Source organism: Cornus florida, unplaced genomic scaffold (genome assembly GCF_030987335.1).
Source record: "Cornus florida cultivar Cherokee Brave unplaced genomic scaffold, ASM3098733v1 CherokeeBrave_3.0.0_Hap2_Chr10, whole genome shotgun sequence".
Lineage (NCBI taxonomy): Eukaryota > Viridiplantae > Streptophyta > Magnoliopsida > Cornales > Cornaceae > Cornus > Cornus florida.
Genome location: NW_026775580.1, coordinates 79,652,569 through 79,680,325, shown reverse-complemented (window position 1 = coordinate 79,680,325; position 27,757 = coordinate 79,652,569). Strand labels below are relative to the sequence as shown.

The 27,757-nt window shown below is 34.3% G+C and overlaps 2 protein-coding genes across 2 annotated transcripts in view; one reads left to right on the top strand and one right to left on the bottom strand.

The window, feature by feature from the left end:
• The window catches only part of LOC132277929 (uncharacterized), a 44,941-nt gene extending 22,314 nt beyond the window's left edge, over positions 1 to 22,627 (top strand). The window contains exon 6 of the mRNA XM_059779770.1: positions 22,406 to 22,627. Coding sequence (XP_059635753.1) covers positions 22,406 to 22,627 — 222 coding nt within the window. The remainder of the gene's footprint in view (positions 1 to 22,405) is intronic.
• A 2,967-nt stretch (positions 22,628 to 25,594) lies between these two features.
• On the bottom strand, positions 25,595 to 26,062 carry LOC132277928 (uncharacterized). Its single transcript, XM_059779769.1, has one exon. The coding sequence runs from the start codon at positions 26,060 to 26,062 to the stop codon at positions 25,595 to 25,597; it is 468 nt and encodes a 155-aa protein (XP_059635752.1).
• Positions 26,063 to 27,757: the final 1,695 nt, after the last annotated feature.

The following is a 27,757-nucleotide window of genomic DNA, read 5'->3' as shown; positions in this document are numbered from 1 at the left end:
TTGGCTGAGTTAGCTTATTTTCGAGATAAGTGCCTGAAAATGGAAATAACGCGAAATCAATCTAAAATAGTAAAGTAAGATAGATAAAGGTTCTAGAATACCCAAGCTGAATGGGTTAAAATGCGCACTTTTCATATCTCATCACATCCCCAAACTTAAATATTGCTAGTCCCTAGCAATGAACTACGAAGTAAAGGAATGAAATGAACAACTATACAAGTATAAACTAGAAAGCAATAAAATGATAGCACCACTTTTGTAGGGAACACGATTGCATTTAGTGTATGCAATAAGCCTTTTAAACCCCTAGGTTACCCCTAGTGGACAAGTGAAGTCTTGTGAGAGTTTCCAGAAATGATACCCACAAACATTAAGCTCATTCTTTCAAAAGAGGCACCAATATTGCAAACAAGTATTGGGAGAAAACTACCTCAAGTATGTAATTTTTTAAGCATTTCCAAGCAATCTCCCAAAATCTCAACATCAAGCAAGCAAGTATAGTCCTCCACACATCAAGAAAATGATCATGCAAATTAAAACAACTCTAGAATCCTTTTTGAGTGGACCGGCATCAAGTGTGTTGCTATTTTAGCCAACTAAAGAATTGATCACATCCTTACCCTCAAACTAGCACACAAATCTAGTACCGATCATCAAGACAAAGAGTGGACCTTTATTAAAGTTTATTGTTCTAGGTGCGCTTATTCTTTCCATTCGATTTTTATTTATTTATTTATTTATTTATTTATAGGATCAAAGATGGAAGCATGGTGCAATGTGTTGATATTTTAAGCTTTCTAGCGATTCATGACGTCGAGTGTTAGGTCAATGACTCCCAAACCAGACGGCTTTAGGGCATTAGGTGTTCAAACACCCCTACGGACTTACAAGCTCAAATCAACTAGGCTACAAATTAAGACAACCTCCATCTAATCATTTGCCCTTTCTTACCTTTTGGGAGAAGTCCTCACTTTTTTATTGTTTTTGCAACCACAAACCCCAAGCCCTAAACCCCCTACTAGTAAGTTAATAATATAAAACATTTACAGGTGAGAGTCTTTGCAAAAACTAAAAAGTATCATATACGACTAAATTCTTGCATGTAAAAGTTTTACTAAAATTCAGCAAGACGTTGTTGGTCCTAAATTGCCTTAAGGAATGTTTGCCTTTTAATGTCAAAAAGTCTTGCTTCAGAAAGTATTGCTTCAGCCTTGGCCACGACCTCGGGCTTGGCATCTGAGCCTCGGCCCTTCAGCACTTCAGCTCGGCCCTTTAACACTTCAGCTTTGGTCAGTGAACTTTCAGCACTTCAGCTCGGCCCTTCAGTACTTCAGCCTCGAGCTCGGCCCTTCAGCACTTCAGCTCGGCCCTTCAGCACTTCAGCCTCGGCCTTTCAGCACTTTAGCCTCGGACATTGTAATGCCTCAGCCTCGGAAGGTGAAGGTCAGCTGCTCAGGTGCTCAGCCTCGGACAGTGATGGTTCAGTCTCGGACAATAAAGCCATGCTCAAAATTGTGACACGTGTCAAGTGGTCCTAGAAAAGAATGGGACACGTCTCAGTGGTCCTAGAAAGCTGTTATATGCTTTTCTTGGAGGCTAAGTTTGGACAGAAATGGAACTAAGCATTCAAACTTGTAACCTGTTATGGCTGGTAGATAAGTGACAATTTTAGCTGAGGTAGCACACCTGCATTAGTCCATTGCTCTAAAAATATCTGAATTGTGCTCTCCCAATCATTGGTGAAAATTGACAGGTGTATATTCGTGGTGTGTGAGGCCTTGTGTTATTCAGAGTCACTATAAATATGTTGTTATAAGGCTCCTTAGGGTTTAAGCCTTTGAAATTAATATTGCACATTGAGCTGCTCGTGAGAACCCTCAAGTATACTATAACAAGCAAGTTTTTCTCTACTATTTGATGATGATCCATGCAAAAAAAACTCATTGAATCAACTATAAGGCGTGCTCTGTTTGCTGAGATGAGGCTACAGTCAAATATGCTGATGCAAGGGCTGTATTGAAGAGTGACTTGGTATCTCAAGCTTCTGAGGTCGATTCTGAAGATTGACACAAGTATAATTCATCTTCCAAACTTGTTCAGACTGTGTTTGTATTGAGATTATGTTGAAAATGGTTCAGATAGTGTGGTCAGCAATTAAGCTCTGTTTTCTGAAGATATCTTGGGTTCAAGTGGTATTTGATTATACTTAGCTATTTCTTGTTGATCTATACTACTAGCTAGTATACTTTAATGAATCCAGATTATTGAAGTTAAGTTTGTTGTGATACTATTGTTGCCCAAGTATAGACTCTAGAGGGGGGGTGAATAGAGTCTTTGGCAAACAATGGCCAATTTTTAGTTTTGCAAATTTTACTAAACCCTTCTAACAATTATGCAATTATCAAGATATAAACATGAACAACTACTAGCATAAATGTAAAGGAGATAAGGGAAGAAAGATTGCAAACATTCACACGGCGATTTTAGCGAGGTTTAAAAACTCCTACTCCTCGGCTCAAGACCCCTTTTGAGACTTCCCAATCCAATATGATACCTCCTTACGGGTGGAGAGTAAACATTTGCATGAAGCAACTCCTTGCTTCACTTTGCTAAGAGACAACCTCTCTTAATCTTCCTTTGGGTTACACCAACCATTACAAATTGAAGCTAGCTTGATTATTCTTTCTTGGGCCACACCAGCCCTTACAAATGAAGATCAGATTTATTGCATACAAATATATCTCTCAAAGATTGATATGCAAATCAAAGCTCACAACTTTCAACTCACTCTAGAGTATATATATGAATAGATTGAAACTCAATACTCTATGAATGATATGGGATGAGAGAGTATGATATGAATGAAAAACAAAAGTTCTTTGGATACTATATAATGTTTCTTAATGGTAGCAACTCTTAATCCCGAAGTCCCCTTACTCTATTTATAGAGTTTCAGCAGCAAATTCAAAAATAGAGCTGTTATGCACACTGCCCGATAGGAAATAGCCATTTGAGTTTGAATCTGCGCAAGTTCGATCGACCGTAATGAAACACCATTGTGTTTCGATAGACCGAAATGACTTTAAGGTTGGTCATCATCCTCAGTATCTCTGTTTCGGTAGACCGAAGTAAAATCCTTCTCTGTTTCAGTCGTCCGAAATGGTTTAAGGCTGGCCATCAATCTTTATTTTGGTAGGCTGAAATGAAACACCCTTTTGTTTCGGTCGACCGAAATACCTTCAACCTTTAATCCAAAAACTCTCTATTTGAATCGATCGTCCGATTCATATAAATTAAAGTCTTTACTTTAATTTATATGTCCATTTACTTTAAGTTTACAATGTAAATAAGGAAGTACCCCCCATTTGGATTCAATAAAAAATACTAAAAAATTGAAATCCAACTAAATCAAAATGTAGAAATTCAGTTTTAGTACAAATTTGGATTTCTGACAGTTTTAGTAAAAATGAATCCGCATGTAGACCAATGTAGACTTGGTCAAAAATTCTGATAAAATCAGTTTAGGCTAGTTGAAGTATAAAGAGTTATTATCGGGAAAAATTATTTTGAAATAATCATTATTTCAAAAATTCATTTTTCACACTTAGCCAAAAACATAGTTTTTCATGACGCACATTCTCGGGTCCTAATGTCCGTTACCAACTCGTGGTAATGAAGGCTTTTCATGCCTTAATTGTTGACCAATATGAATTATATGATTGATATGCATGATCTTAGCATTTCTAGCACAAGCGATGATTTCTTTCAAGGCTTTTGCAAGTTTGAACTAACTCACTCTTTAGCAATGACTTCATGTGTAATTATATATGAATGAAATGCATAGTCTATTGCTAATGGATATAGGAGCATATGAATGATGATATGATATGCATTGTCCTATAGATATGAGCTTCAAATGGATTCATAAATACTTTGACATTGAATCCTAAACACTCACCATCCTATCTACCCCTTTCTTCACGCTTTGTCTATGATCGTGTAAGCTTTTAGGTAGACTTATTTTCTTGCTCGTTGTAGTCTAAGCCATCTTTGGATGGACTTTGCACTTACTTCTTTGCAACTCCTTGTCTTCTTTGTATCCATTGTTTTCCTTCATGTGATCTTGAATAGTGGAATACTTGGAATTGACTTTATGATCTTCCGTGCTTCATTGAGGTTATCCTTTGAATATAAATAATCTATATAACACTCAATGTAAACATTAGTCCTTAAACGCCATTAATGATTTGTTGTCATTAAAACCTCTAGATTGTCCTTGGATGAAATCATTAAGGTCAACAATCTCCACCTTTTTGATGATGACAAAACATTGATGTGTTCATAAGCAAGTGGAGTAGCATTTGAAAAATGATCCCCCTATCAAAGTGCATTCAATGAACATAATGTAATAAAATAGCATGATTGTATATTCTTCATGAATTGTAGACATTAACATGCATATAAGATCATTTTTCTTTTCAAGAGATTTCTAAAGATCATTTTAAGCTCTAAGAGATTTCTATAAATCTCCCCCTGTCAACATGCTTCCATTAAAATATATATATATCATTCATTTGATATGTAAGCGGAATGAGATAATGATATATATAACATCAAGCATTTGAATCACATCACACATATTTCTCCCCCTTTGTCATCTCAAAAAGGTGGAAGGCCTAAACAACTTCATTGATAGCATCAAGAATTGGCAATATAGTGGTAATGACTATAATATGCTTTGGAGTGCAACATATAAGCAATTATATCATAAGATACCAATTTCATTGATAGCATGAGTTCAAAGATCATTAAGGTTCATGACATATACAAAAGTATACATAAGACATAAACCAAAGAATGGAGCATAAACTCAAATAGGCAAATATATACAAAAGTATACACAGTGAAGCATAACAAAAATAAAAATGAAGCATAGACTAGAATAAACCAAAAGGCAAAAACCTTGTAAGGCAAATCTAGGAATTTAAGTGTGCTTCAATCCTAATAGAGTTTTCCCATTTGATATCTTCAAGAAAGATGAGGGAAAAATAATCAAAATCATGAAAGCTCATGAATATGAATATGAAGATCAACAAGTCATTTTGTAGCATGCTTGATAATTTCCAAAATAAGTCAATTAAGCATAACAAGTCATACAATGAACATTCATAAGAGATTATCAATAATCTCCTCCTATGAGTGTGCTTTCATTTGCATCATATATCATTTAATGGATATACCTCATTAAAAGCAATGATATATAAATTAAGTCTTTTATACCAAAAGATCCCCTTTTACAAGCATATGGTTAAATGATAAAAATCATATGTGGCATGTAAAGCATAAGGCATATGCAAGTAGTGTTATTATTCTAGTTATATGCAATGAATTTCCAATAATGCAAAAGCATATTTTCTTGGACAAGTATGATTAGAAATAATTGGCTACATGCTTGTATATGTGGATGAGCTCAATATTTCTCTTTGTACATATTTTTTTAAGAGATGAAGTCAAGAGATCTCATGAAGTGTCCCTTGATACCAAAATTTATTCTTTAATAGATGTGGTGAGATTGGCTACATGACTTTCCATGTGGGTGAGCTTAATATCCCTTTTAAACACATTCTTTAAGAATTGATCAAGAAATATCATATGAAGTTCTAGAGTGCTAAACATGGATACATTAAAGTATAATAGCACTTGTTATATCTCATTAGTCATCTAAGTTAGAACAAAATGTTCTTTAGAATCATAATCTCAAGATTAACATGTCAAATAAATATATGAATTTTAATTTTCATGGCACTTGAGGAGTTTTAAACCTTAGAAGAACTCAAGTTTACTCATCATACTAATTTCAATTTATTTTGCATGCTAGTGGTAAACTTCTTTGTATAAAACATAAATGTTGATTTAAAGGTAATACTGTCCATGTAAGTGCAATCAACACAATGCCATCAATGGTTTTGAACATAATAAGAGAGATACATATAAGCTTTGTGAAAAACCATTACTCATGAGAAAATCACTTGTGCCTTTCAAGATGAGCTCTAGGAGCTTATTTTATAAATGTAAAAGGCAATTGATAATTTTAAACATTTTGTCCAAAAATTTTGCATTTCAAGACCTGGTGATTTTTCTTCAATAGACTTTTTAGATATGAAGCCAATAAGTCATGCATTTGACAAAAGTTATTTCTTGCAAAAGCATGTAGCATTCTTATTGCTTTAATTCAAAGTCACATGTGCTCAAAAACATATATTGAAGGCATTTTTCTTAATTGAACTCTTGGGAACATATTCTAGCTTAATTACCAATAGTGACCCACACTGCATATCATGATGTAAATTTGAAAACCCTATATGAATTGGTGTTGCACACATATCGGTCGACCGAAATGACTCCATCGATCAGCCGGTTAACATCCCTGAAGTAATTTTGATTTTCTTATTTCGGTCGGCCGGATTGAAGTTTAGGTCTATCGAAATAGCTATTTAGGTAGTCCGATTTTCACTTCGGTCGACTGGTTTGTGTAGGAATGCAAATCCAGTAAATTTAGGACCTGTTATAGTATCTTTTTCCAGATTTGATCCTAATCATCTTCTAGTTCAAATGATTTCATTTTATATGCTAGGGATGCCAAAAGAATGTAAATAAAGCATTGAAAATCACAAAGGCACATGAATGACTTTCTAGATATAACTACTTAGAATAAATTCAAATTAAGTAGCTTTTAACCTCTTTGGGTGACTTTCTTTGAAGGCATGCAATTCCAAGTATCTTTCACAATTTTAGTCTTGATTAACAATAGATGCATGGTAGCATGTTTAAGTCACATAATCCAAGACATGCTACTTTAATAGATTTGAATAACTTTAAATGAAGTAGCTTTAAGGATCAACAATGTGTCTTAATAAACAACTTTTATATAGATTATCAAAAACTATACCTTACATATTTTAACAACAAGTAGCATTCATGTCAAGATCACCATCCATATTAATTATGCCATGACTAGATAATAATATAGTCCTCATCTCATAGCACAATTAAGTCACATTTAAGAATTTTAAATCAAAGTAATCAATATTTCAGTGTAGTGCATCCCTCATCTTATTCATGGCTTGATTTCTCTTTATATGATTTAGCCCTCCATATTTGTGAATCCACTTGTTCTTAAAAGAAGAGGTCTTTAACCTACAAAATGTGCTCAAGTGGAATTCTTTGGTACCCAATACTTTTAGGTTCTTTATGGGTTAGCACACATGGTTAAGGTTCCTCTAAGGAGCTCAATTCAATATAATGCACAAATGTAATATTGTCTTTGTTCAACATGATTCATGATAGATTATCAATTAATTTTTCTTTAGCATGATGATGCATAGACAATATACATTTGCTCATATGATAATAGCAAATTAAAAGGTAAGGTATAACATTGTATATGCTCACATCAGCAATATTAGGGTTAAAACCTAATTTTCAGCAATTGTCAAACACTGTCTTGTGATAATTCAAAAACTCTTCAACCAAGGGCTCCCTCAGCATAAAATAGATGAATAACACTTGTTCTATTACTGAGACAAGTTATATCAACTAGGGCTTATCACAACAGCTCATACATTAGGAAAATAACAGCATGTAGCAGGCTTGTTTTCTATAACTGTAATATTCTAGTTTTGAGGGGTAATTGTGTAAATCCATGAGTGAACCTCCTTGATTTTAGTTCTCATAACTTTCATTTAACATATAAAACATGGTCCAATCATTGCACCCCAGTTTATATCAAGTAAATATCAATTTACAGTTCAATGTAGGCTTCACAAGTCAATTTCTGTAGCAGCATTGTTGTGAGGGTAATTATGGTATTTCACCACTGTAAACTAATGGATTTTGGCTCTATCAAGTGTATAAACTTTATAAACATGCTCAAAAAGATGATACACCAAACACAACACTAAATTGTATTATCAACTCTCAAACCAGATTTGTAAACTGTTATAAACTCAAACTAGTGCGGTTCTTAGTACCAGAATTTAAATAGGTCATTCCTCAGTCCAAACCTCAACTTAGACAGCCTCAAAACATCAAACTAAGCATGCTCAGATGATAGACAGTCAAGGTATAGTTTGATTTTAACAAATTGAGTTCAGTTTCAAAAGCTTAAACCAGAAAATCAAGGCATACTAGAGGTTTGAGGTATGCAAGATTATACCAGCTGCAATATGAAGTTCAAAGCACCTTTAGCAGTTGTAAAATGGTAAGACACACTTGCTCAAACCTTGTTTAAGTTTCAAGATCAACCACAATAGCTTTGGATCTCCTCAACCTCCCTTTGCATTAGAAAATCAGCACTAAGGAACCTCCTTGAATGATCAAGCAACCCAACAAGGTAAACTTAGGAAATCTTTCTTTGGTACCCAAATTCTCTTGGGTCCATAGCATAAAAGTTCCTTTTGGAACCCAAATTTTCTTTATCTTTTTCTTCTTTTTAAATTAATAAATATAAATTTTATGTCCCAACTTTCTACAATAATGGCATGTAAAAGATTTCTCACAAATGAATCCTTTAATGATTTTCTATTTTTCAATAAACATGCATTATTATTATAAAGATCATATCCTATCCTATTTTTGAAGCAAACACTTCTTTGCTTACCAAATATAATGCTTAAGTTCTCCCTTCCTTTAGTGATCTTAGCTAAATCATCAATTTGGTCCTCATTGGCTAATTTTAAGAACTCATTTTCTGAAATTAAGTCAATTGATTCCTTAAGCAAAACACATTCATTTCCCTTTTCAAAAAGTTTATTTTCAGTTTGAACCTTTTCACACTTTTGTAAAATACTATGATTTTCCTTTACAAGAGTGGTGCATTCCAAAAGCATTTTCCGTAGCTCATTATGTATTTCTCTAAAATCATTTTTCAATTCATCATGCTCATTAACTAATTCATTGGAAGAAATATATTCATCACATTATGAGTTTAGGTTAGAGTTTACCTCTTCTTCGAAGGCCATGAGACACAAGACATCTTCTTCATGATTTGCATCATTATCTTTGATGTCACTTGCTTCTTTGCTAGAATCTTGAAGAGCTATACATTTCTCTTGAATTGCTTCTTTTTCCTTACTATAGGAGGATGAGTAAGTTCTATCATGAGCATTCACATGATTAGTAATGTTAGTACAACTATAATGCATCTCATTTATATTTGATTCCTTATTATGTCTTGATTCAACATAGGCTAATTCAAGCAAGTCCCAAATTTCTTTAGCCGTTTTACAAAAGATAATTCTATTAAACTCATTTTTGCTCAATGCACAATAAAGATAGCATATGGCTAAAGCATTACATTGAATCAATCTATGGTCATTTCCATCCCATCTTTCTCTTCTTTTGGAACCATTGTCTTTTCTACATCTTTCATAGGAATGAATGGTCCATTAAATATGACAAGCCAAATATGATAGTCTATGGATTGGAGAAAATCTATCATTGTATTTTTCCAATAGCTATAATTGATTCCATCTAAAGATGGAGGTCTATCAATACATTATCCTTCTAAGTGTGTAACTATGCCATTGTTAGCCATGATCGTACTCTAAGACGGTTAAGTCTTTTCAATTAGAGTTAGGCTCTGATACCAATTGTTGCCCAAGTATAGACTCTAGAGGGGGGTGAATAGAGTCTTTGGCAAACAATGGCCAATTTTTAGTTTTGCAAATTCTACTAAACCCTTCTAACAATTATGCAATTATCAAGATATAAACATAAACAATTACTAGCATAAATGTAAAGGAGATAAGGGAAGAAAGATTGCAAACATTCACACGACGATTTTAGCGAGGTTCGGAAACTCCTACTCCTCGGCTCAAGACCCTCTTGAGACTTCCCAATCCAATATAGCACCTCCTTACGGGTGGAGAGCAAACATTTCCATGAAGCAACTCCTTGCTTCACTTTGCTAAGAGACAACCTCTCTTAGTCTTCCTTTGGGTCACACCAACCTTTACAAATTGAAGCTAGCTTGCTTCTTTTTTCTTGGGCCACACCAGCCCTTACAGATGAAGATCAGATTTGTTGCATACAAATGTATCTCTCAAAGATTGATATGCAAATCAAAGCTCACAACTTTCAGCTCACTCTAGAGTATATATATGAATAGATTGAAGCTCAATACTCTATGAATGATATGGGATGAGAGAGTATGATATAAATGAAAAACAAAAGCTCTTTGGATGCTATATAATGATTCTCAATGGTAGCAACTCTTAATCCCGAAGTCCCCTTACTCTATTTATAGAGTTTCAGCAGCAAATTCAAAAATAGAGCTGTTATGCACACTGCCCGAGAGGAAATAGCCATTTGAGTTTAAATCTGCGCGGGTTCGGTCGACCGAAATGAAACACCATTGTGTTTTGGTAGACAGAAATGACTTTAAGGTTGGTCATCATCCTCAGTATCTTTGTTTTGATAGACCGAAGTAAAATCCTTCTCTATTTCGATCGTCCGAAATGGTTTAAGGCTGGCCATCAATCTTTATTTCGGTAGGCTGAAATGAAACACCCTTTTGTTTCGGTCGACCAAAATACCTTCAACCTTTAATCCAAAACTCTCTATTTGAATCGGTCGTCCGATTCATATTGCTTCTTCATTTCGGTCTGCTAAAATGGAACTGCTGCCTCAGAAGTTTGTTCTAAGTTAACAGATTAGACAGTGCTCTATAGGACATTTGCATATACCTTATTTTCATTGAAAACATTTAAGTAAATGTATTTACTTTAATTTATATGTCCATTTACTTTAAGTTTACAATGTAAATAAGGAAGTACCCCCCATTTGGATTCAATAAAAAATACTAGAAACTCCTTGTAGTCTAAGCTATCTTTGGATGGACTTTGCATTTGCTTCTTTGCAACTCCTTGTCTTCTTTGTATCCATTGTTTTCCTTGATGTGATCTTGAATAATGGAATCCTTGGAATTGACTTTATGATCTTCCGTGCTTCATTGAGGTCATCCTTTGAATATGAATAATCAATATAACACTCAATGTAAACATTAGTCCTTAAACACTATTAATGATTTGTTATCTTCAAAACCTCTAGATTGTCCTTAGATGAAATCATTAAGGTCAACAACTATGATATGCTTTGATTTTGTGTACTCTGTGTTGAAGACTTTCTGTGCCGAGGCTATTTTATACTGAAATTATTTTGTACCGAGGACCATTCTGTACTAATCTAAGGATTTGAACTGAATTTGTGATATACTCATGCTGTATTTGATTATGCAAAGCTATGAACATGAGTACAACAGTGAAAGAAGACTGTATGGGGCGTTGGTGAATTGATCTCAAAGGGAATTCTCTTTTTACCCCTCAGACCGTAGATGTAGAGGATTGCAGTTCTGAGGCAGTAATTTGGAGTTCTGCATTGTCCAGCATTTTTCTATTTGTTACAATCTCTTATTATATTGGGTGTGTTGACACTTTGTGTTGATGGCAGTGAGGCTTCGTACCTTACCCCATTGTTGAGTAGCAGTGAAACTTCGTGCCTCATCCCACAATTGAGTGGCAGTAAGGCTTTACATCCTTACCTCATTCGTGGTTAAGCTATTGAGAGCTTATTAGGTCCAAGCATTGGTGCTTCAGACAAGGGGGGTGCGTGGATGCACTGAAATGTCCTAGTGTGTTTGTATTGGAGCTTCATCCTCGGGACCTTCATCCTCGTCGTTGTCGGGTGCGTCGTCATCGTCATTCACCACGGGAGGAGGAGCTTCTTGGTCATTCACCACGGGAGGAGGAGCTTCTGGGTCCGGAGGAGCCTCGGTGTTGTCATCGTCTTCGTCGTCATAACATGCACTGTTTGTCTTTTAAACTTTTATTTTGAACCACCAATATATATATATATACACACACACAAACATAATAATTCATAACCACATAAAACACGTTAAATAAAATGAATGTGATGCAAATCAACCTAAGCAACATCTCCGTACGCGATAATTCCGGTAGCGGGTCCCCACACGGAACCTTCTGGTCCGGAAAACGAAAAAAATGCCGAAATGAGGGGGATTTTTCAACACTTTGCTCTCAAAACTTTTTTCATTACAAGGATTAACAATAAAGTTTAGGTGCTCTCTAACAAAATATTCCCCACAATATGTTATTATGATTAGTTAATTTCAAATTTTTTTTTTTTTCTAACAAATTAAAGAATGCAGATTCGGACATACTTGCTTAAAGAGCTCACCCTATTAATTAGGGGACAGAAAATTTGAAACAAACAATCTAGGCATCTACCATGTAACTTCTCAATATTTTCAAATAAAAGGATATTGTATGTCTACAATCCAAATACATGACTAAGTAGTTATTTATTTCTTTTTTTTATTGACAAAAAAAATGGACACATACTTTATACACTTATTTTGTATCTTAGACAGTGGGTCATATTGGTTGTGGAATCAAAATTTGTTAGAAAAATTTAAATTTTCCAGTATTGAGGATTTAAGGCCTTGAGCGTAGCGGTACCTATGACATTGTTGCCAAAGTTTTGGGATTGGCCAAAATGGTCCGACCGGACATCTTTGGACCATATCTCAACTCTCACAAAATGCCTGACCATCTTGACATTGATGTCATTTGTATCGATAGTTTTCATGGGTAAGCTTGTTGGGGGCAGATGACGAAGAAGGGCTCCATTTCAAAATCATGTTTTTAAAGTATATGTACTTTTGGTTATGAGCTATGAGTAACTAACAGAAATGATGCCTGTGACGTGGCCTAGCTTTACAGACATCCACCTTTTTGCCCCTATTGAACAGGCTAAAGGTTATCAGGTAGTCCAACGTTTTTTTTGCTTGCAATACTTTCTCGAGTGGTTATTTTATGGTTGTTCCTCTATCATCGCTTTAAGAAATTTGGGCAGAGGGCTTAATAATTGTTATTTAGGGTTTTCATCTGACCCTACCCCCTTACTCACGTCTTATATCTTAAGGGTCACTGCATAGCACTCTTTGGCCACCGCATCGCCATCGCGGTCGACCTCAGCGATGAGAGTTGTGATACCCCCGGATTCCCGGATGCGGGTTGGCCAGGCCCACGCCCGATACCCCGAGGATATCAAAACAATTAGCAATAATCGAACACAGAATATAATTAAGATAAACATGAGTAAATAAAATTCGCTGGAAAGAAACTAAATGAAAATCCTTTATTGAAAACTTCAGAACAAATCTTATAAATAAGAACTAGTCTGTTACATCCAACTTCTCCAATTATAATACAACTCGGGAATCCATCTGGTGGACCCCTAATCAAAAGCCAATACTGGAAAGCGAACAACTAAAAAGAAGTCCACTGCTAAACCATGAAGAACCCCCTACATCGTCAGTAGAATGAGTAGTCGTCTCTGCTCAGCACGAACAAGCTCTAAGACCTGGAACCGTTCGTTACCTGAAAAATAATAGTGGGTCAGGCCCACGAACAAGTTCTATCCTAACTACAATCCAAACAGAGACCCGATACGCAGATACATCCTAGATGTCCCAACCATATCTATATAGTCCGTAATAGATAAATATATATATCCACACTACAGGACTCTCACTAAACTATGCTGAGGGTCCCAACCTGAATAGAAGGCAACATGCAATACACACCTGAGTGGGCATGACTACCTAAGCCTAACAGGGTATACCTCAACCAACATAGTTAGCTACGCATCCTACTGCATATACGCTCCCTAACCGTCGACTATGAGACTCAAGCTCATGTCACGGTACCATAACAATATATATAAAATCCGTTCACATTCATCCATAAGAAATCCAGTAAGTCGTTCAGCGTATTCAACCGCACCGACTCATATATATAAGGAGGATTTTATTTAACAACCCGTACCCTTATTCCAAAAGAGGTAGGACTGAGTATTTTGAATCAGTCTGTCCCTAGTATGCCACTGTCCCATACCGGTGCATACAATCCACAAAATTCATATAATTGGTTGAACAGGTAAAACTGTTCACCGATTAAAATCCATAAGGTAGGAATTAGCGTTTTGAGCTAAACCATACCTAGTATGTCACCGTCCCATACCGGTGCATACAATCCTCCATATCCGTGTAAATTACAACAATTAAATAATATTTTAGCAATTTACAGTCCATAACCATTCCAAATAATTGCAGAAGAGTATTTCAGCAATTTAAATCCAAAACTATGTAAATTACAGACTATGAATAATAGTACATCAATTTTAATATCCAAAACCATAATCCAGATTAATTGCGGAATAATTTATATAATATTTCAGTAATTAAGGTTCAAAACCATACTCCAGTTAATTGTAGAATAATATATCAGATTTCAACAATTAACATCCAAAACATGATCCAGTTTAAAAACCATAATCCAAATAATTACAGAGTAGTGTTTAATGTTACGGCAATTAAAACCCCTAACTCAAATCCATGTATTGCAGGGAAATACTATATATTTCAACAACTAACATCTAGGATATGCATAGATCACACTTGTTAATTAAATGATCCTAGCATGCACCTACAACCAAATTTATAAATATATACATACTCCATTAAATTGCTAAAACTAAATTAAGCAAATTAACCTCTTCCCTCCGTTAACAACCTGCACTGCTGTATACATTCCTACAGTTAAATCCATGAGTTCAGAGACATTAATTTATCAAGTGTGGCTCTAATTTAGCATGGTACAATTATTAGAATTCATGTTCTATCCCTTTTTAATTTCTAGACACCGTTTGCACCATTAAATCCTTCCGGTCCGTCAAGTCCGTAAACTGTTGCGACTTGCCCTAGATTTTTCCTACAGTTTAAAACCTTAGCATATAAATAAGTTTATACATCCTAGGGCATTAACATTCCATGGTATAGTGTTTAAAACCATCTCAGTATCCTAAACACAGTTCTGAAACCCACAGTTGAACCAAACAAGCCCCAAACTGCTTCAGAACACCTAAAGGACCACAGAGCCTTCTCCAAATAATTGGAGCAGGCTCTAACCTGCCTAGAGCCGGCTCCCACAACCCTTGGAGCCGGCTCTAATTGAGTGGGAGCCGGCTCTTTGCTCCTAGAGATGGCTCTCCCTCTCTAAGAGCCCTCTCCGCTCACTTTTCTTGCTCTGTTGCTTCGTTTTGATTATTAGCTTCGTCTCCAGCTATTCCCAACCTTCGGTTCATCTTTAATACTGAGTTTAAGAATCCTATTTACACCTAATATCATCCCCATGACTTGTTCATAATAGTCCAATTCAATTACAATGTTTAAAACCTTAACTGATCAAGCATACTTCCACTCCAAACTGAAAACCAGAGGCACAAGAACTTTAACAGAATAATTCCACACAAATAGACATCTAATTTAGCATATAACAAGCATGTAATATTTAATTAATGATCAATTAAAACCCTAGAACAGCCTAAGGATGCACAGAACACAGGCAACGGGAGAGAGAAAGGAAAGAACTTGCCTGTGATTTCAGTTATGAAATTCCGGCATCGTGTCCATTGTTCCGGCAATACTGAGTTACTGTCTAGCCTCCCCTTACTTCTGCTCTTCCCTTCTCCTAGGTCGGGCCTTGAAGCCCTAGCCGGAAAACCTCACAACTTGTTCTGTTTCTCTCAAAAATCTCTCTCTGTTTCTTCCTAATATCCCAGAACGTGAATAGGGTCTGTGTTTTGTTTTTCCAACCCTAACCAGCCGTAACACAATATATTTATAGGTGTATTGGAAAACCTAATTTTAATTCTAGGAGGAAACTAAAAACAAAAGAAAATAAAACAAAATATAAAATAAATAATATATAAGTCGGCTACAGATTTCATAGTTATATACAATCCTAAAATCCTATTAATTTGATTTACCCTATATACACATATACCAAAAAAATATATGTATAATCATCCATGGATATTAACAGTACCCGTTACTCTCCTATTCGAGTAGTCCATGAGACCCAACCGGTTAGTACATTGCTACTGTCCAAGCCCATCATTTTAAACCAAAAATAAAATACACATTTAATCTAATTAAAAATATCAAATAAAAAAATTAAATAAAAATTAAGCATATAATTAAATTAAATTCACAAATCAATTCCAACGACACGTCATTCAAATTCCACACATAGCCACATAAGCACTTAAAAAAAATAATAAAATAAATACTGAAAACAATAAAATAAATAATAAAATTCTAATTATACCCCTTTTTAAAACTAGGGGTATTACAAGAGTGCCTTCATAGTCAAGTGGGCGGTACAGAACTACCTCCGGCCCGGGGACGGCGTGATCCACCTCCACGTCCGCCCCACCTCCGTCCTGTACGGAGTCGACTGGGGTGCCATCGACCTCTTCGTCGACACCGATTCCGAGGAGTCACAATAGAAGCTTGAGGACAAATTGCCTTATAGCTTTTCTTGGCCTGCCAAGGCTTGTGCTTTTGAATAAATTTAATTTGACTGGGAGGTTTTACATTCAGTGGCACAAATATTATTTTCAAACCCTGTCATTCATTTGACTAGAAAGGTTTCCGAAACCACATTCATATTTTGACCTTGCGAAGTGACCTCTTGCATTAAAAAGTCCGTTTTCTAAACACTTGGAAAAGGGCTCGTCAAATTTTGGCGCCGTTGCCGGGGATTAACGGTTTTGTTGGAATTAGACTAGACAATAGTGTTCATTTGATTGCTTCTATTTTTATTTTATTTTCCATTGTATATTCGTTTCTCATTCTTGATATCATTTGTTCAATTAGGTACTTGACTGTAAGAAAATCAAATTTTGGAACTTGAAGCAATCATTGGAACTTAAAGCTAATATTAGAATTGAAATACTATTGTCTATTGACTTTCCTATTTGATTTATTCAAAGTTTCTAACTTTGAGCTATATTAAGAACATACAACTACACCTTTAATATTAAAAACATATCCACTCTTGGATTTGAAGTCTTTAATATCCCACATCCAGATTGCATCACTGTTAAACCTTCAATTTAGTTAGATACCTTGATCTATGCAATATTTGACTTAGGGTGTATCTCAACTACCCAATTTATTATTTTTCAGTGATGCTATCCTGGATTGAAAGTGTGCAATTAATCGCATTTATTAAAATGCCTTGCAATCTTAACCAATGATATACTTTGACTAGTATTTGTATTTGAGATTTACATTTACAAAAGTTAGCTAGGCTTTTGTTGTCATAACTAGTATTATCCCAATCTCACTCTATTGAGAATATACTATGTTATCAGATGTTAAGAATCAAATGCTATGACAGTGATAGGGAGCAATTACATACGACGGCTCTCGCAATATATCTCAACCTAACGCAGATCCAGTTCAAGTCTTAGTTAATAATGAGTCCATCAATAATTACCAACTATGAACTATTTATGATTACTATTTATATTCATGTATTGATCGCCATCACATACATATATAAATATTTCTTGTAATCAAGTAGACACTATCAATTCCATAATGAATTGAAACATGATACATTGAATTCACCAATTATATAAATCATAAATATTTAAGATATTTCAGGAACATACGTCATTATAATCCAAATAGGATTTTGCTATGCCGAGGCATATAAATCCCAATAGCTCCCACTTGCCCTAAATAAATAAATAATGCGAGCAAAACAAGAGGCAACAAACATTTACGTGGAAAACCATACAGTGTAGAGGGAAAAGTCACATAATCCTTTTGAAGGGGTGCGGCTCCCACGCTCCGTACGTGAATGACGCTCTGAGAGCAAATTCTTCTGCAATTCGTGAATTCAATTTTGTCAATCCTCAAATACAATTCACGAATTCATAACAATTTTTCATTTGTTAAAATTATGGAGAAATACATGTGACCGTATTGTAATTACCAAAATGTACCTAATATTGAATAAAAACTGTTAGAAATGTGTAAAATTGAGAATAAACCTACAATATTTTGCCTTGTCTTTAAGGGTAAAAGGAAAAAGTTTAAGTTTTAAAACCTCTTCTGGTATGTCCGTGTATTTCACGGTGGAACACACTTCAAGAAACTTATCCAAATGCTTATAAGGTTCTTCACTTGGAAGTCCTTGATAGTTAGGAAGCATTTGAATGGTTTGTGGTTTAATCTCATAGTGATGTGCTCTAAATGGGGGCAATTAAATGCACGTACGTGCATTATATTCATTTGGCACATAATGATCATGCAAAGCAAGAGGGGGATTTACAACCAGTGGTGCTACTCAAACACCTTGATTGCCTTGAATAATGGAAGGTTGTGGAATAAAAATTGGTCGAGGCATTCCCAATGGAACTTGGCCTTGTTGTTGTGGGGGAATGAATGGTCTTGACATACCTAATGGTACTTGGATGTTGTCATGATGCACAAATAAAATATATAGTATGTAGTAATATACATATGCTCCAACAACAATGTGCGTGTGCATAAGCACAAACCAGTAGCTACCATTGAAGTAGTGGTGATGATAGATGGATGACAGTAGTATTGTTGCAACTTGATAATGAAGGTGTGGTTGTGGATGAATGACGGCAAGGGGTTGATCCTCTGCCGCCTTCTTTTTAAGGGCTTCAGCCTTTTGTTTCTCCTCTTCAGTAAGAGGGAAGCTGTCAAAGGATGGAAGGTCTAAGTGTGCAATGTTAGTGAATGGGAAGTTTTGCAAGGACCCGAAGCTAGCCACCGCCAATGATTTCTTCTTTCCAGGGTTGCAAATTGCTAAAAACACATCGAATCCAGTTGGGTCAATAGTGACTCCAATATCTGTTAATTAAATAGCAGGACTCAACACTCTTGGCTTAACCGTTGCCCGAATTGACTTCGTCCCTCAAGTTTGATACAGTTACCAATGACACCCCAATGGTCTCTGACATGTAATGAATTGACATTTTTTCTCTTTGAATTTTTTATTGACCAATTTAAATGTTGAAATTACCTTTCTAACCTCTTTTCTTATATATACACATATATATGTATATATAGATACATATATATATACATATATATCAACACACACAAGGTGGTGAAGGGCGGCGATTTCGTCTTCCTAAATGGGGTATACATTTAAGAATCCTAGAGGGATGCACGTGATTGACAAAACCACTCCTCCGAGTTGGCCAAGTCATAAACATGTCCAAGCAATCACCACTCTTAGGAGTGGTCGAGTTGTGGACAGCAAGGTTGATGGAAACAAGGATGACAAAATTTCTCCTTCCAAAAATCCAAATCCCAGCTCATCCAATCCAAATTCCACTCATGAGAATCCCAAGCTTTTCACCCCAAATGTGGAGACTTCTTATGAGCCTAAGGCTCCGTTTCCTCAACTTCTCCAAGAGTCAACACATTTTGGGAACAAAAATTGTAAAATTCAAGACATGTGGGAAGTCTTCAAGCAAGTAAAAATCAAATCAATTTTTTTTAAAAAAAGTGTTACAATGCTATATATATATATATTTTAAATAATAGGCGGCTTTATTGTTTAAAGGTTTTTACGTTAGAAAAATAAGAGTTGAAACACTCTTATTTTTAATATTATAATTGAAACATGCAGGTGGGTCTATTGAATGTAAAGAGTGTTTCAATATTATGATTTTTTTTTTCCTGGGTATTTCAATATTATGATTGAATCATATATACTATAATACTATATACGTGTGTGAAAATTAAATCAAATTTATTTTATTTACTTTTATCCTATCAGTATGAAACCATATTATAAGTTGAAAAAAAAATTATTTTATTTTTTATCCTATCATATTCATATGATAATTTTTCCCTCATCTCAAATTAGTATGAAACCATATTATATATGTTTATGTATAGAGGGGTATTTTTATACGAGCTTGCATAGAAGTTAAATAATTATAGTAATCTGCTTAGCCATTTATCAAATTTCAACTAAAATTGATTTTGCCAAGATACATGCATATAAAATCCAAATAAAAATTGTTACATGTAATAGTTTTATCAAAATTTAAGTACTCCTTATACTGGAAAACTCTTACGTGTAAAAGTTATTTGTTTTCTACACATTTGTGATACCCCACTAGTTTCCGACTTTGAAACCTTTGTAGGCGGTAACAAGTTATGACAATTGTAGGACAACTTTGACTTGTACTACTATAAGCAAATAGAAATATTATTACAATTGTAGGAAAACATGTATATCTAAGACTGCGTTTAGTAACGAGAAACGTTTTTTATTTTCTGTTGTCAACCCTTAAAAAGGCAAAACAAAAACAAAAAACATGTTTAATAATATGTTTTTGCTTTTCTGTAACAAAAAACGTTTTCCATTTTTGTGAAGAAAAGAGGAAACATAAAAAAGGTGTTTCCTGTGTTTTCGACACTGTTGAGTAAAAACGTTTTCACTATTATTATTACATATACACTGTTTATTTCAAATAAATTGTATGTTATTCATGTTATATACTAATGCTACATATTAAATACTAATAAAAATTATATTTTAATATAAAATTATATTATATTATATATTAGTGTAAATTATTTTTTATTTTTAAAAAATATATTTTTAAAATATAATATATTAGATAATAGTGTAAATTAGTTTTTGAGAAAAAAATATGATTTATTATATATTATATATCTATTATATATAATATTATTAAATTATTATGCAACGGACCTAATATATTATTATATACCATATCTATATTATATTATAATTATATTATTTAATTTTTTATTTATTATAATATATTATATGTTAAATATATTATATATTTTATAATAAATGTGTAGAAGATGCATATGCATGCACTTATATACATAATTGTGAGTATTTTTGTCATAATATATTTTATTTTGTACTTACGTATTGGGTATTATTAGGATTTTAGATTTTAAATTGAATATTATATTTTATTATCCTGTATTGGATATTTTTAATATTTGTGAAATAATTACATAAATGTTAAGTAAATCTGTAACAAATATGTATTAAAATTAAAATAATTGCATAAATGTTTAAAGCTTTTTTTGTACTAATGAAAAAAATAAAAATAAAAATAAAATAATTAAAAAATGTTAAATAAATCTATAACAAATATATATTATTAAATACTGTTATTATTTTCTGCTTTCAAAACTGTGATAACAACAAGTGTTAATAAACGTCATTTCTGTTTTTTATTATCACTCGAGAAAACAAAATCATGTTTCTCCTTTCTTAAGACTACAAAAACAAAAAACGAAAACGTTACTAAACGCACCCTAATAGTTACTTGTTTTCTAGATATTTTTATTCCCAAGGAGTATTACTTGTATTAGTATATGCGTAATATAGACAATTATCGAAAAATTGTTAAATGTAATAGTTTAATCAAAATTTAAGTACTTCATATTCTAGGAAACTCTTACGTGTAAAAGTATCACACAACTACCAATTAGTCACATCCCCTAACATGTTTCTAAGGCATGCTCAAAACAATAAGGCATATAAACATGTAAGAAGGACTATGTAAATAACAATCCTGCAAAATTATATGCAAGAATGAATGAAATTCTTCTCAAAAGGACAAACTCACTGAAAGTGAAGCCTAAAAATCAGGATGGTTCCAATCTCTCTCCGTGAGGAAAGGAATCTTCTCCTAGAATGAACACTAAGGTTCCCAAAACAAAGAGTCTACAAGTCTTTCCCAGGACTGACTTAAACCCAAGGTGGAGTCCTAACGCCACATAAAAGAACGATGAGGTAACGGATAACTCCAATACTAACCATTTCAAGACGCCAACAAGAGAACACCTCTCAAGACGCCGATGAGTTCAATGAGAACTCTATAGGATCCTATTGGAACCCTAAACACAACCCCAAGTCTCCGATGACGAGGGAGAGTAATTAATTGCACCAATGCAATTAATTACATGTAACCACTCACACCCTAACCTTAGCTCGTAAAAGCTGTCCAAAGGAGAACAAGAAGAATCCTAGGTCAACGCACCTATGAAATCCTGAAACCACTAGCGCAGATGGTGAGCATAGGGTAGTAATCTTAGTCCAGCGGGATAAGATGTTGGCCACGGAGGCATGTTTAATTTTTCGTCAAGTCGTGTACTCTTAGAATTCTCTATCCTGTCTTTTTAGTTTTCCGTATTGGAGTCATAAAATATATACAAATTGCCACTTGGTCAATAATTTTGACCAATTTTTTTAAAAAAAAATTTCAAAATACACTTAAAGGAATTTTAGGTATTTTTTTTTTATAAATAAAAAGGTAAGAAAACTAATACTACCTTTTTATTTTTTTATAAATAAAAAGGCAAGAAAATTAGAGAGTTCAAGAACATGGAGTGAATTGGTGACCCATTACCAAAGACGCACAGGGTGATATACTATACAGTAGTCTTTGGGATGCTGGACTGGGCCAGAAGAGGTGGGCTTGTGAAGACGGATTGGGCCAGAAGAGGTGGGCTTGTGAAGACGGACTGGACGAAGAACCATTCAATGCCTCCAACAGGAATTGTAATGCAGATGGTTACAAATGGGCCACATCTGGACCATCTTTTGGCCATCATTTTTCCTTTAGTACCACCAGCCAGCAGTAAATGGTTCGCTCAAGATGTGCCTTGTGGCCCAGGTGGTGGTCGAGAAAGGATAATTTGGTCATTGAAGGATATGAAAAATCCTAGCTTTATCAATAGATATTCATTTTATTTTTATGGTTTAATTATGTTATCAGTAGTGGTGTTTTGTTTGCACTGAATTACTTGTTTTCTTTAAATCTAGAGGATTACAATAGATTCACGATAAGCTATTGTTCAGAACAGTTCAGAATCTCACACTAAAATGCCATTCATTTTCTTTAAAAAAATTGTCAAGAAAAATGGGTTACTCATATAATCAGTGGTAGTAGTGTTTATATTGCTCTGAATTATTTGGTTCTTTAGATAAAAAGTATTACATTGTTTTTTCCCTTTCTTCTTCTTTTTGGGGTAAGATGTGAATAAAAAAGCTTGTAAATATTTAGTTTTGACTTTTTAAAAATTTCTGAAGTTCCTTAACACAGCTTTATTTATTTATTTATTAGTTACATCTTGAAAGGTGAAAGCTAAATGAGTTGAGTAGTGTCAACAAAATAATAATAATAATAAGTTGTCATGTGTTCATTTATTATTTAAATGAGGTGGTCATTTTGATTCTGTATCTCCAAATCCAATTACTTTACATGTCTTTTCGCAATTTCTTTACACAATAAAAACCTGCTGTATACCTGTTTTGTTCTGTGAGTAAAATGGGCTGGCCATTTTTTATGACTAAATATATGAGCCGAACTCCGTGTGGCCATCTAAATTTTACATTGTTACTATAAATTATTTCGATAATTATTTCGATCACCCAAATAAAAACCGTTTGGTGTTGTTGATGTTCTAGTTTTAGTAATTGTATATTGTGCAGTTATTTTGCAACCAAAATGTCCACATGATTTGCATTTCTATACAGAAGTGCCTTCACTTTGATGTAACATATATCAAATAATTTGTCTCTTGAGTGTGTTAATAAGCATGTATTTGTGCGTGTAAATAAGTATGTATGTGTGTGTGTGAGAGAGAGAGAGTTATCCTAAAATGACAGCCAGATTCAACAAATATAAGCCATAGTTTGGCACATCACGTAAGATGCCTTCAAAGGAAATGAGCAGAAGGATGTATAGACCACTAGTCTTTTTCTTCTTTTTCAATCTAAAATTATGTAGATTGTGTGTTCTCGACTCTTCAGTGCTATATACCATTTTATTTTTTTGGGTAATTTTTTTTGTGCTTTTTACGTTATTTGTTTGTTCAAAAACCCTAAATTTTCACACTTAAATTCATATTGTGTGGATTAGAGAGAAAGAAGAAGAGGAAGAAGAGTGAAACCCAATTCACTTTGGTGGTCTATTATTAGGGTGTTACAGTGTTGCAATTTTAAGGGTTAGACATGTTCCCTCAATCATCAGATAGCCCAATTCTTATTTTTCTTCTAATTTTTTGATCTTTGCTAGTATGTTATTTTATTAACGTTTTCAATGCTCTCTTTATCAGTTAGAGCATGTGCAGCGGGCTCACGGAAGTCCATTTCTACGAGCCAAAGGCCTTTTGGGCGCACAGCGCCCTAGCTAAAAATGTGGGGCCCAATTTCCCTCGAAGGTATTCAGCGAGTCTGCCCGTGATCGCTGAATAATTTTTTTATATTATTTTTTGTTGCAAAACGGTACCGTTTTCGATTGCCTGTTTTGTTTTATTCTATTGTTCTTGGAACATTGCGCTGAAGTGCCTTAAGGTACTGTTGGCAGATTTTTTTTTTTTTAAAAAAAAAAAAAACCTAAAAATATGTTATTTTGAGTTCTTTTTTTAAAATAAAAAATAAAATAAAATTCATTAAATAAAAAAATATATTGTTTAGGCATTGTTTGTCAAAAATAAATTTTATTTGGGCCAAAAATAAATTTAAAAAGCTTCTTTTTTTTTTCCCCTAAAAATTTTTTTTTTATTTTTATTTTTTTGCTTTAAATTTTAAATGTGTACCACAAACAATGCATTTGGCTTGTTAAGGCATTGTTTGGATGACACAAATAGTGCCTTAACAGCTATAATTTTTTTTAAAAATATATATAAATTTTAAAAAAAAAAACTTTTTGTAAAAAAAATTATTAAAATTACAAATTCATCTACTTATTCCAATAGGATTTTGTAATGCTTATTTTCTTAATCCAATTCATTATTTTTAATCTTAAAAAACCATTACATAATAAAAATTCTAGTATACGAAATGTCATAACATCTTAAAAGCAAACAAAATGCAACATAAATTAAACATCTTCATCACCATAGCGGTTCCACAAATTTTCCATCAAATCAATCCTCAACCGCGTATTTGTCTCTCTGTTGCGAATCTGAAGTTGGCAAGAGAATATGTGTGCCGTTAAAACCGATGGTCATTAACTTAAAGTGGGAATCGAGATTACATCCTCCGGTGGCGGAGTCTATCTTCCAACATTTGCGTGACGCTCATTTTTAATGATTATATTGTGAAGGATGATGCATGTTTTCATTATGAGGCGCAAGTCATCTTTCTCCCAATAACGCACTGGTTCTTGCGCTATTACCCACTTGATGAGCAATACCCCAAAAGCCTGTTCCACATCTTTCCTACATGCATCTTGTCGCTGAGCAAATAATTTTTCTTTTCCAGTAGTTAGGTGCGGAATGGTCTGCATCAAAGTTGCCCACTTAAGGTATATACTATCAGACAGGTAATACCCCATTCTATAGTGATGTCCATTCACTACATAATTAACCGAAGGTAATTGGCCATTAACGATACCAGGGAATGATCCAACACATTTATATCATTGTGTGACCCAGCATTCCAAAGAATGCATGCCAGATCCATAAATCTTATAAAGCAACTGCTTCCAATATGAGAGTATTCTTGCCAGATCGTCCCCTATATGTGTCATGCCACTCCACTGGGCAATTCATCCACTCCCAGTGCATACAATTGATAAAACCAAGCATACCCGGAAATCCTCTCTACTCCCCTTCTTCAAGCAGCCTTGCTATGTCGGCTTCATTGGGCGGGCGCATATACTCCTCTGCATACACAGCAACAATAGCATTACAAAATGCCTTCAAGCATTTAATGGTAGTGTACTCGCCGATTTTAATATACTCATCATAGTGATCGGCTGCACAACCATGTGTGAGTATACGAACAACAATTGTCATCTTTTGTATAAAAGACAACCCCAGACGACCAGTCGCATCCTTTTTTTGGACAAAGTAGTCATCATAAGCTTTAACATCATTAAGGATATGAAGAAAAAGTTCTTGTCGCATCCTGAATCGCCTGTGAAAATACTTCGATAGATATATGCAATTCTCGTCGAAGTAGTCTTTCATTAGCTGATAGTGGCTTCCCTCTTGGCCACGATGAATGTACCGCTTCTTTTTACGAACTTGAAATACTTGCTCAACTATCTCTGACCTCACTGAATTCATATTCTTATAGAATTCGTCTTAATCATGTTGAATCAACACCCCAAGAGGATCATCTTCCGAAGAGGATGACGAGGAAGATGAAAAATTAGAGTCTACCAAAGGAAAAGCTTGTGATGACGAAGCCATTGGAATTTCAAAATTGAAAAAGATGGACGATGATATTTTGCTACAATGGAGAGAGATAAATGTAGTGATGATTTTCAGATGAGCAAATGAGTATTCATTATATACGATGAAAAATATAGTCGTTAAAAATATAGTCGTTACGAATATAGCCGCTAAAAATATAACCATTATGAATATAGCCGTTTAGGAAAAGTTAAAATATATATATATATATATATATATTAATTTTTTATTATGTTTTTTTTAGAGCGAAAATTCGGAGAGCTTGATGGAGTGAATGTTTCTGGAGAGCGAAAGCTACTGACGTGGCTCTTAGAATTACTGACGTGACTCTTGAAAAAGCTGATGTTGTAATTTTTCCAATTTTCGTCATTTTCCTTTTTCCAGAATTTTTGTCACTGCAAAGGCATTTTCGTCCTTTCATGTTTTGTGTGCCGAACACCGTGGGGTGTGCCGGGTGTGTCCGTGAGTTGGTTGGAGCGTTTCATTAATGTTAGGACTCCTTGAAACGCACGGTTTGTCACTTTTGAATTTTTTTTTTATTTTTCGGGCCGAACGGTCCCGTGTAGGGCCCGTTACCGGAATTGTTAAGCACGGAAGTAGTGTCTCAGGCCATTTGCATACCATGCATAATTATTTTGTGCCTAAGTAAATGGTTTAAATGCTTAATTGTGTGGTTTATTATATCAGTGCATGTAAATAAATTTGTGGTAGAAAATTTAAATGAAAAAAGTATTTTTAGTGGTAGGACCCACCACTATCTTCTAATTGTGGCCAAGAAGCCATGTTTGGCCTCCAATCCTCTCCCTCTCTCTCGTAAGCTCACTCTCTCACCCTCTTCTTGTTCATTTTTTTTTTTTTTTTTAAGTAAATCTTCACACTTCAATTACTTCTCCAATTGTTGGAATTTTTGGGTGCCGTTTGCGGCAAATCAAAAAGCACGGCAAGATCTACGTGTGAGTACAAGCAATTCCTTGTTTGGTGCACTTTAGGGATTTCGAATTTAGGACCCATTTTTTATACAAAATTGAGGTAGGGGGTTCTTAATCCACAACTTCTTGCACCTTTCTGAATTTTTCTATGTGTTTTGTCATATAGCATGCTAAATTGTGGTGATTTCCTTTCAAATAATTAAATAGTTGTAAATGAAGCATGTGAATATGTGCACTAGTTGTTAATATGTGATATAGCATGCTTATGTGGTGGTACTCCTTGCCTATTATATGTAAATTGCAAAATTTTACAATATGAAGCATGTTGATTATTTCTTGAAATTTTTTTGTGGTTGTATATGATGATTGTTGACTTGTGTAATATGAAATTCTTTCTTGTCATATCATTGGAAATGCATGGTGCATTCTTGCATGACATTGGGTATGAAAAAGGGAAATCGATTTTGAAATATAAGAAAAAGGGGCTTGGGAAAAAGTTTTGATTAAAGGAGTTTTGTGAAAAACTCGGACGCCGAGGAGGTACCGAGGGTCCGTGGCGTTAATGTAACCTAGAGGGAACTAGGGAAATCATCCTAGCGTGGTTGAGCTATCTGGGCCCCAAATGACGTTGTGGGGT

Coding starts and splice junctions, on each gene's coding strand:
- LOC132277928 (XM_059779769.1), bottom strand. CDS start 26,062: ATGAATTCAGTGAGGTCAGAGATAGTTGAGCAAGTATTTCAAGTTCGT.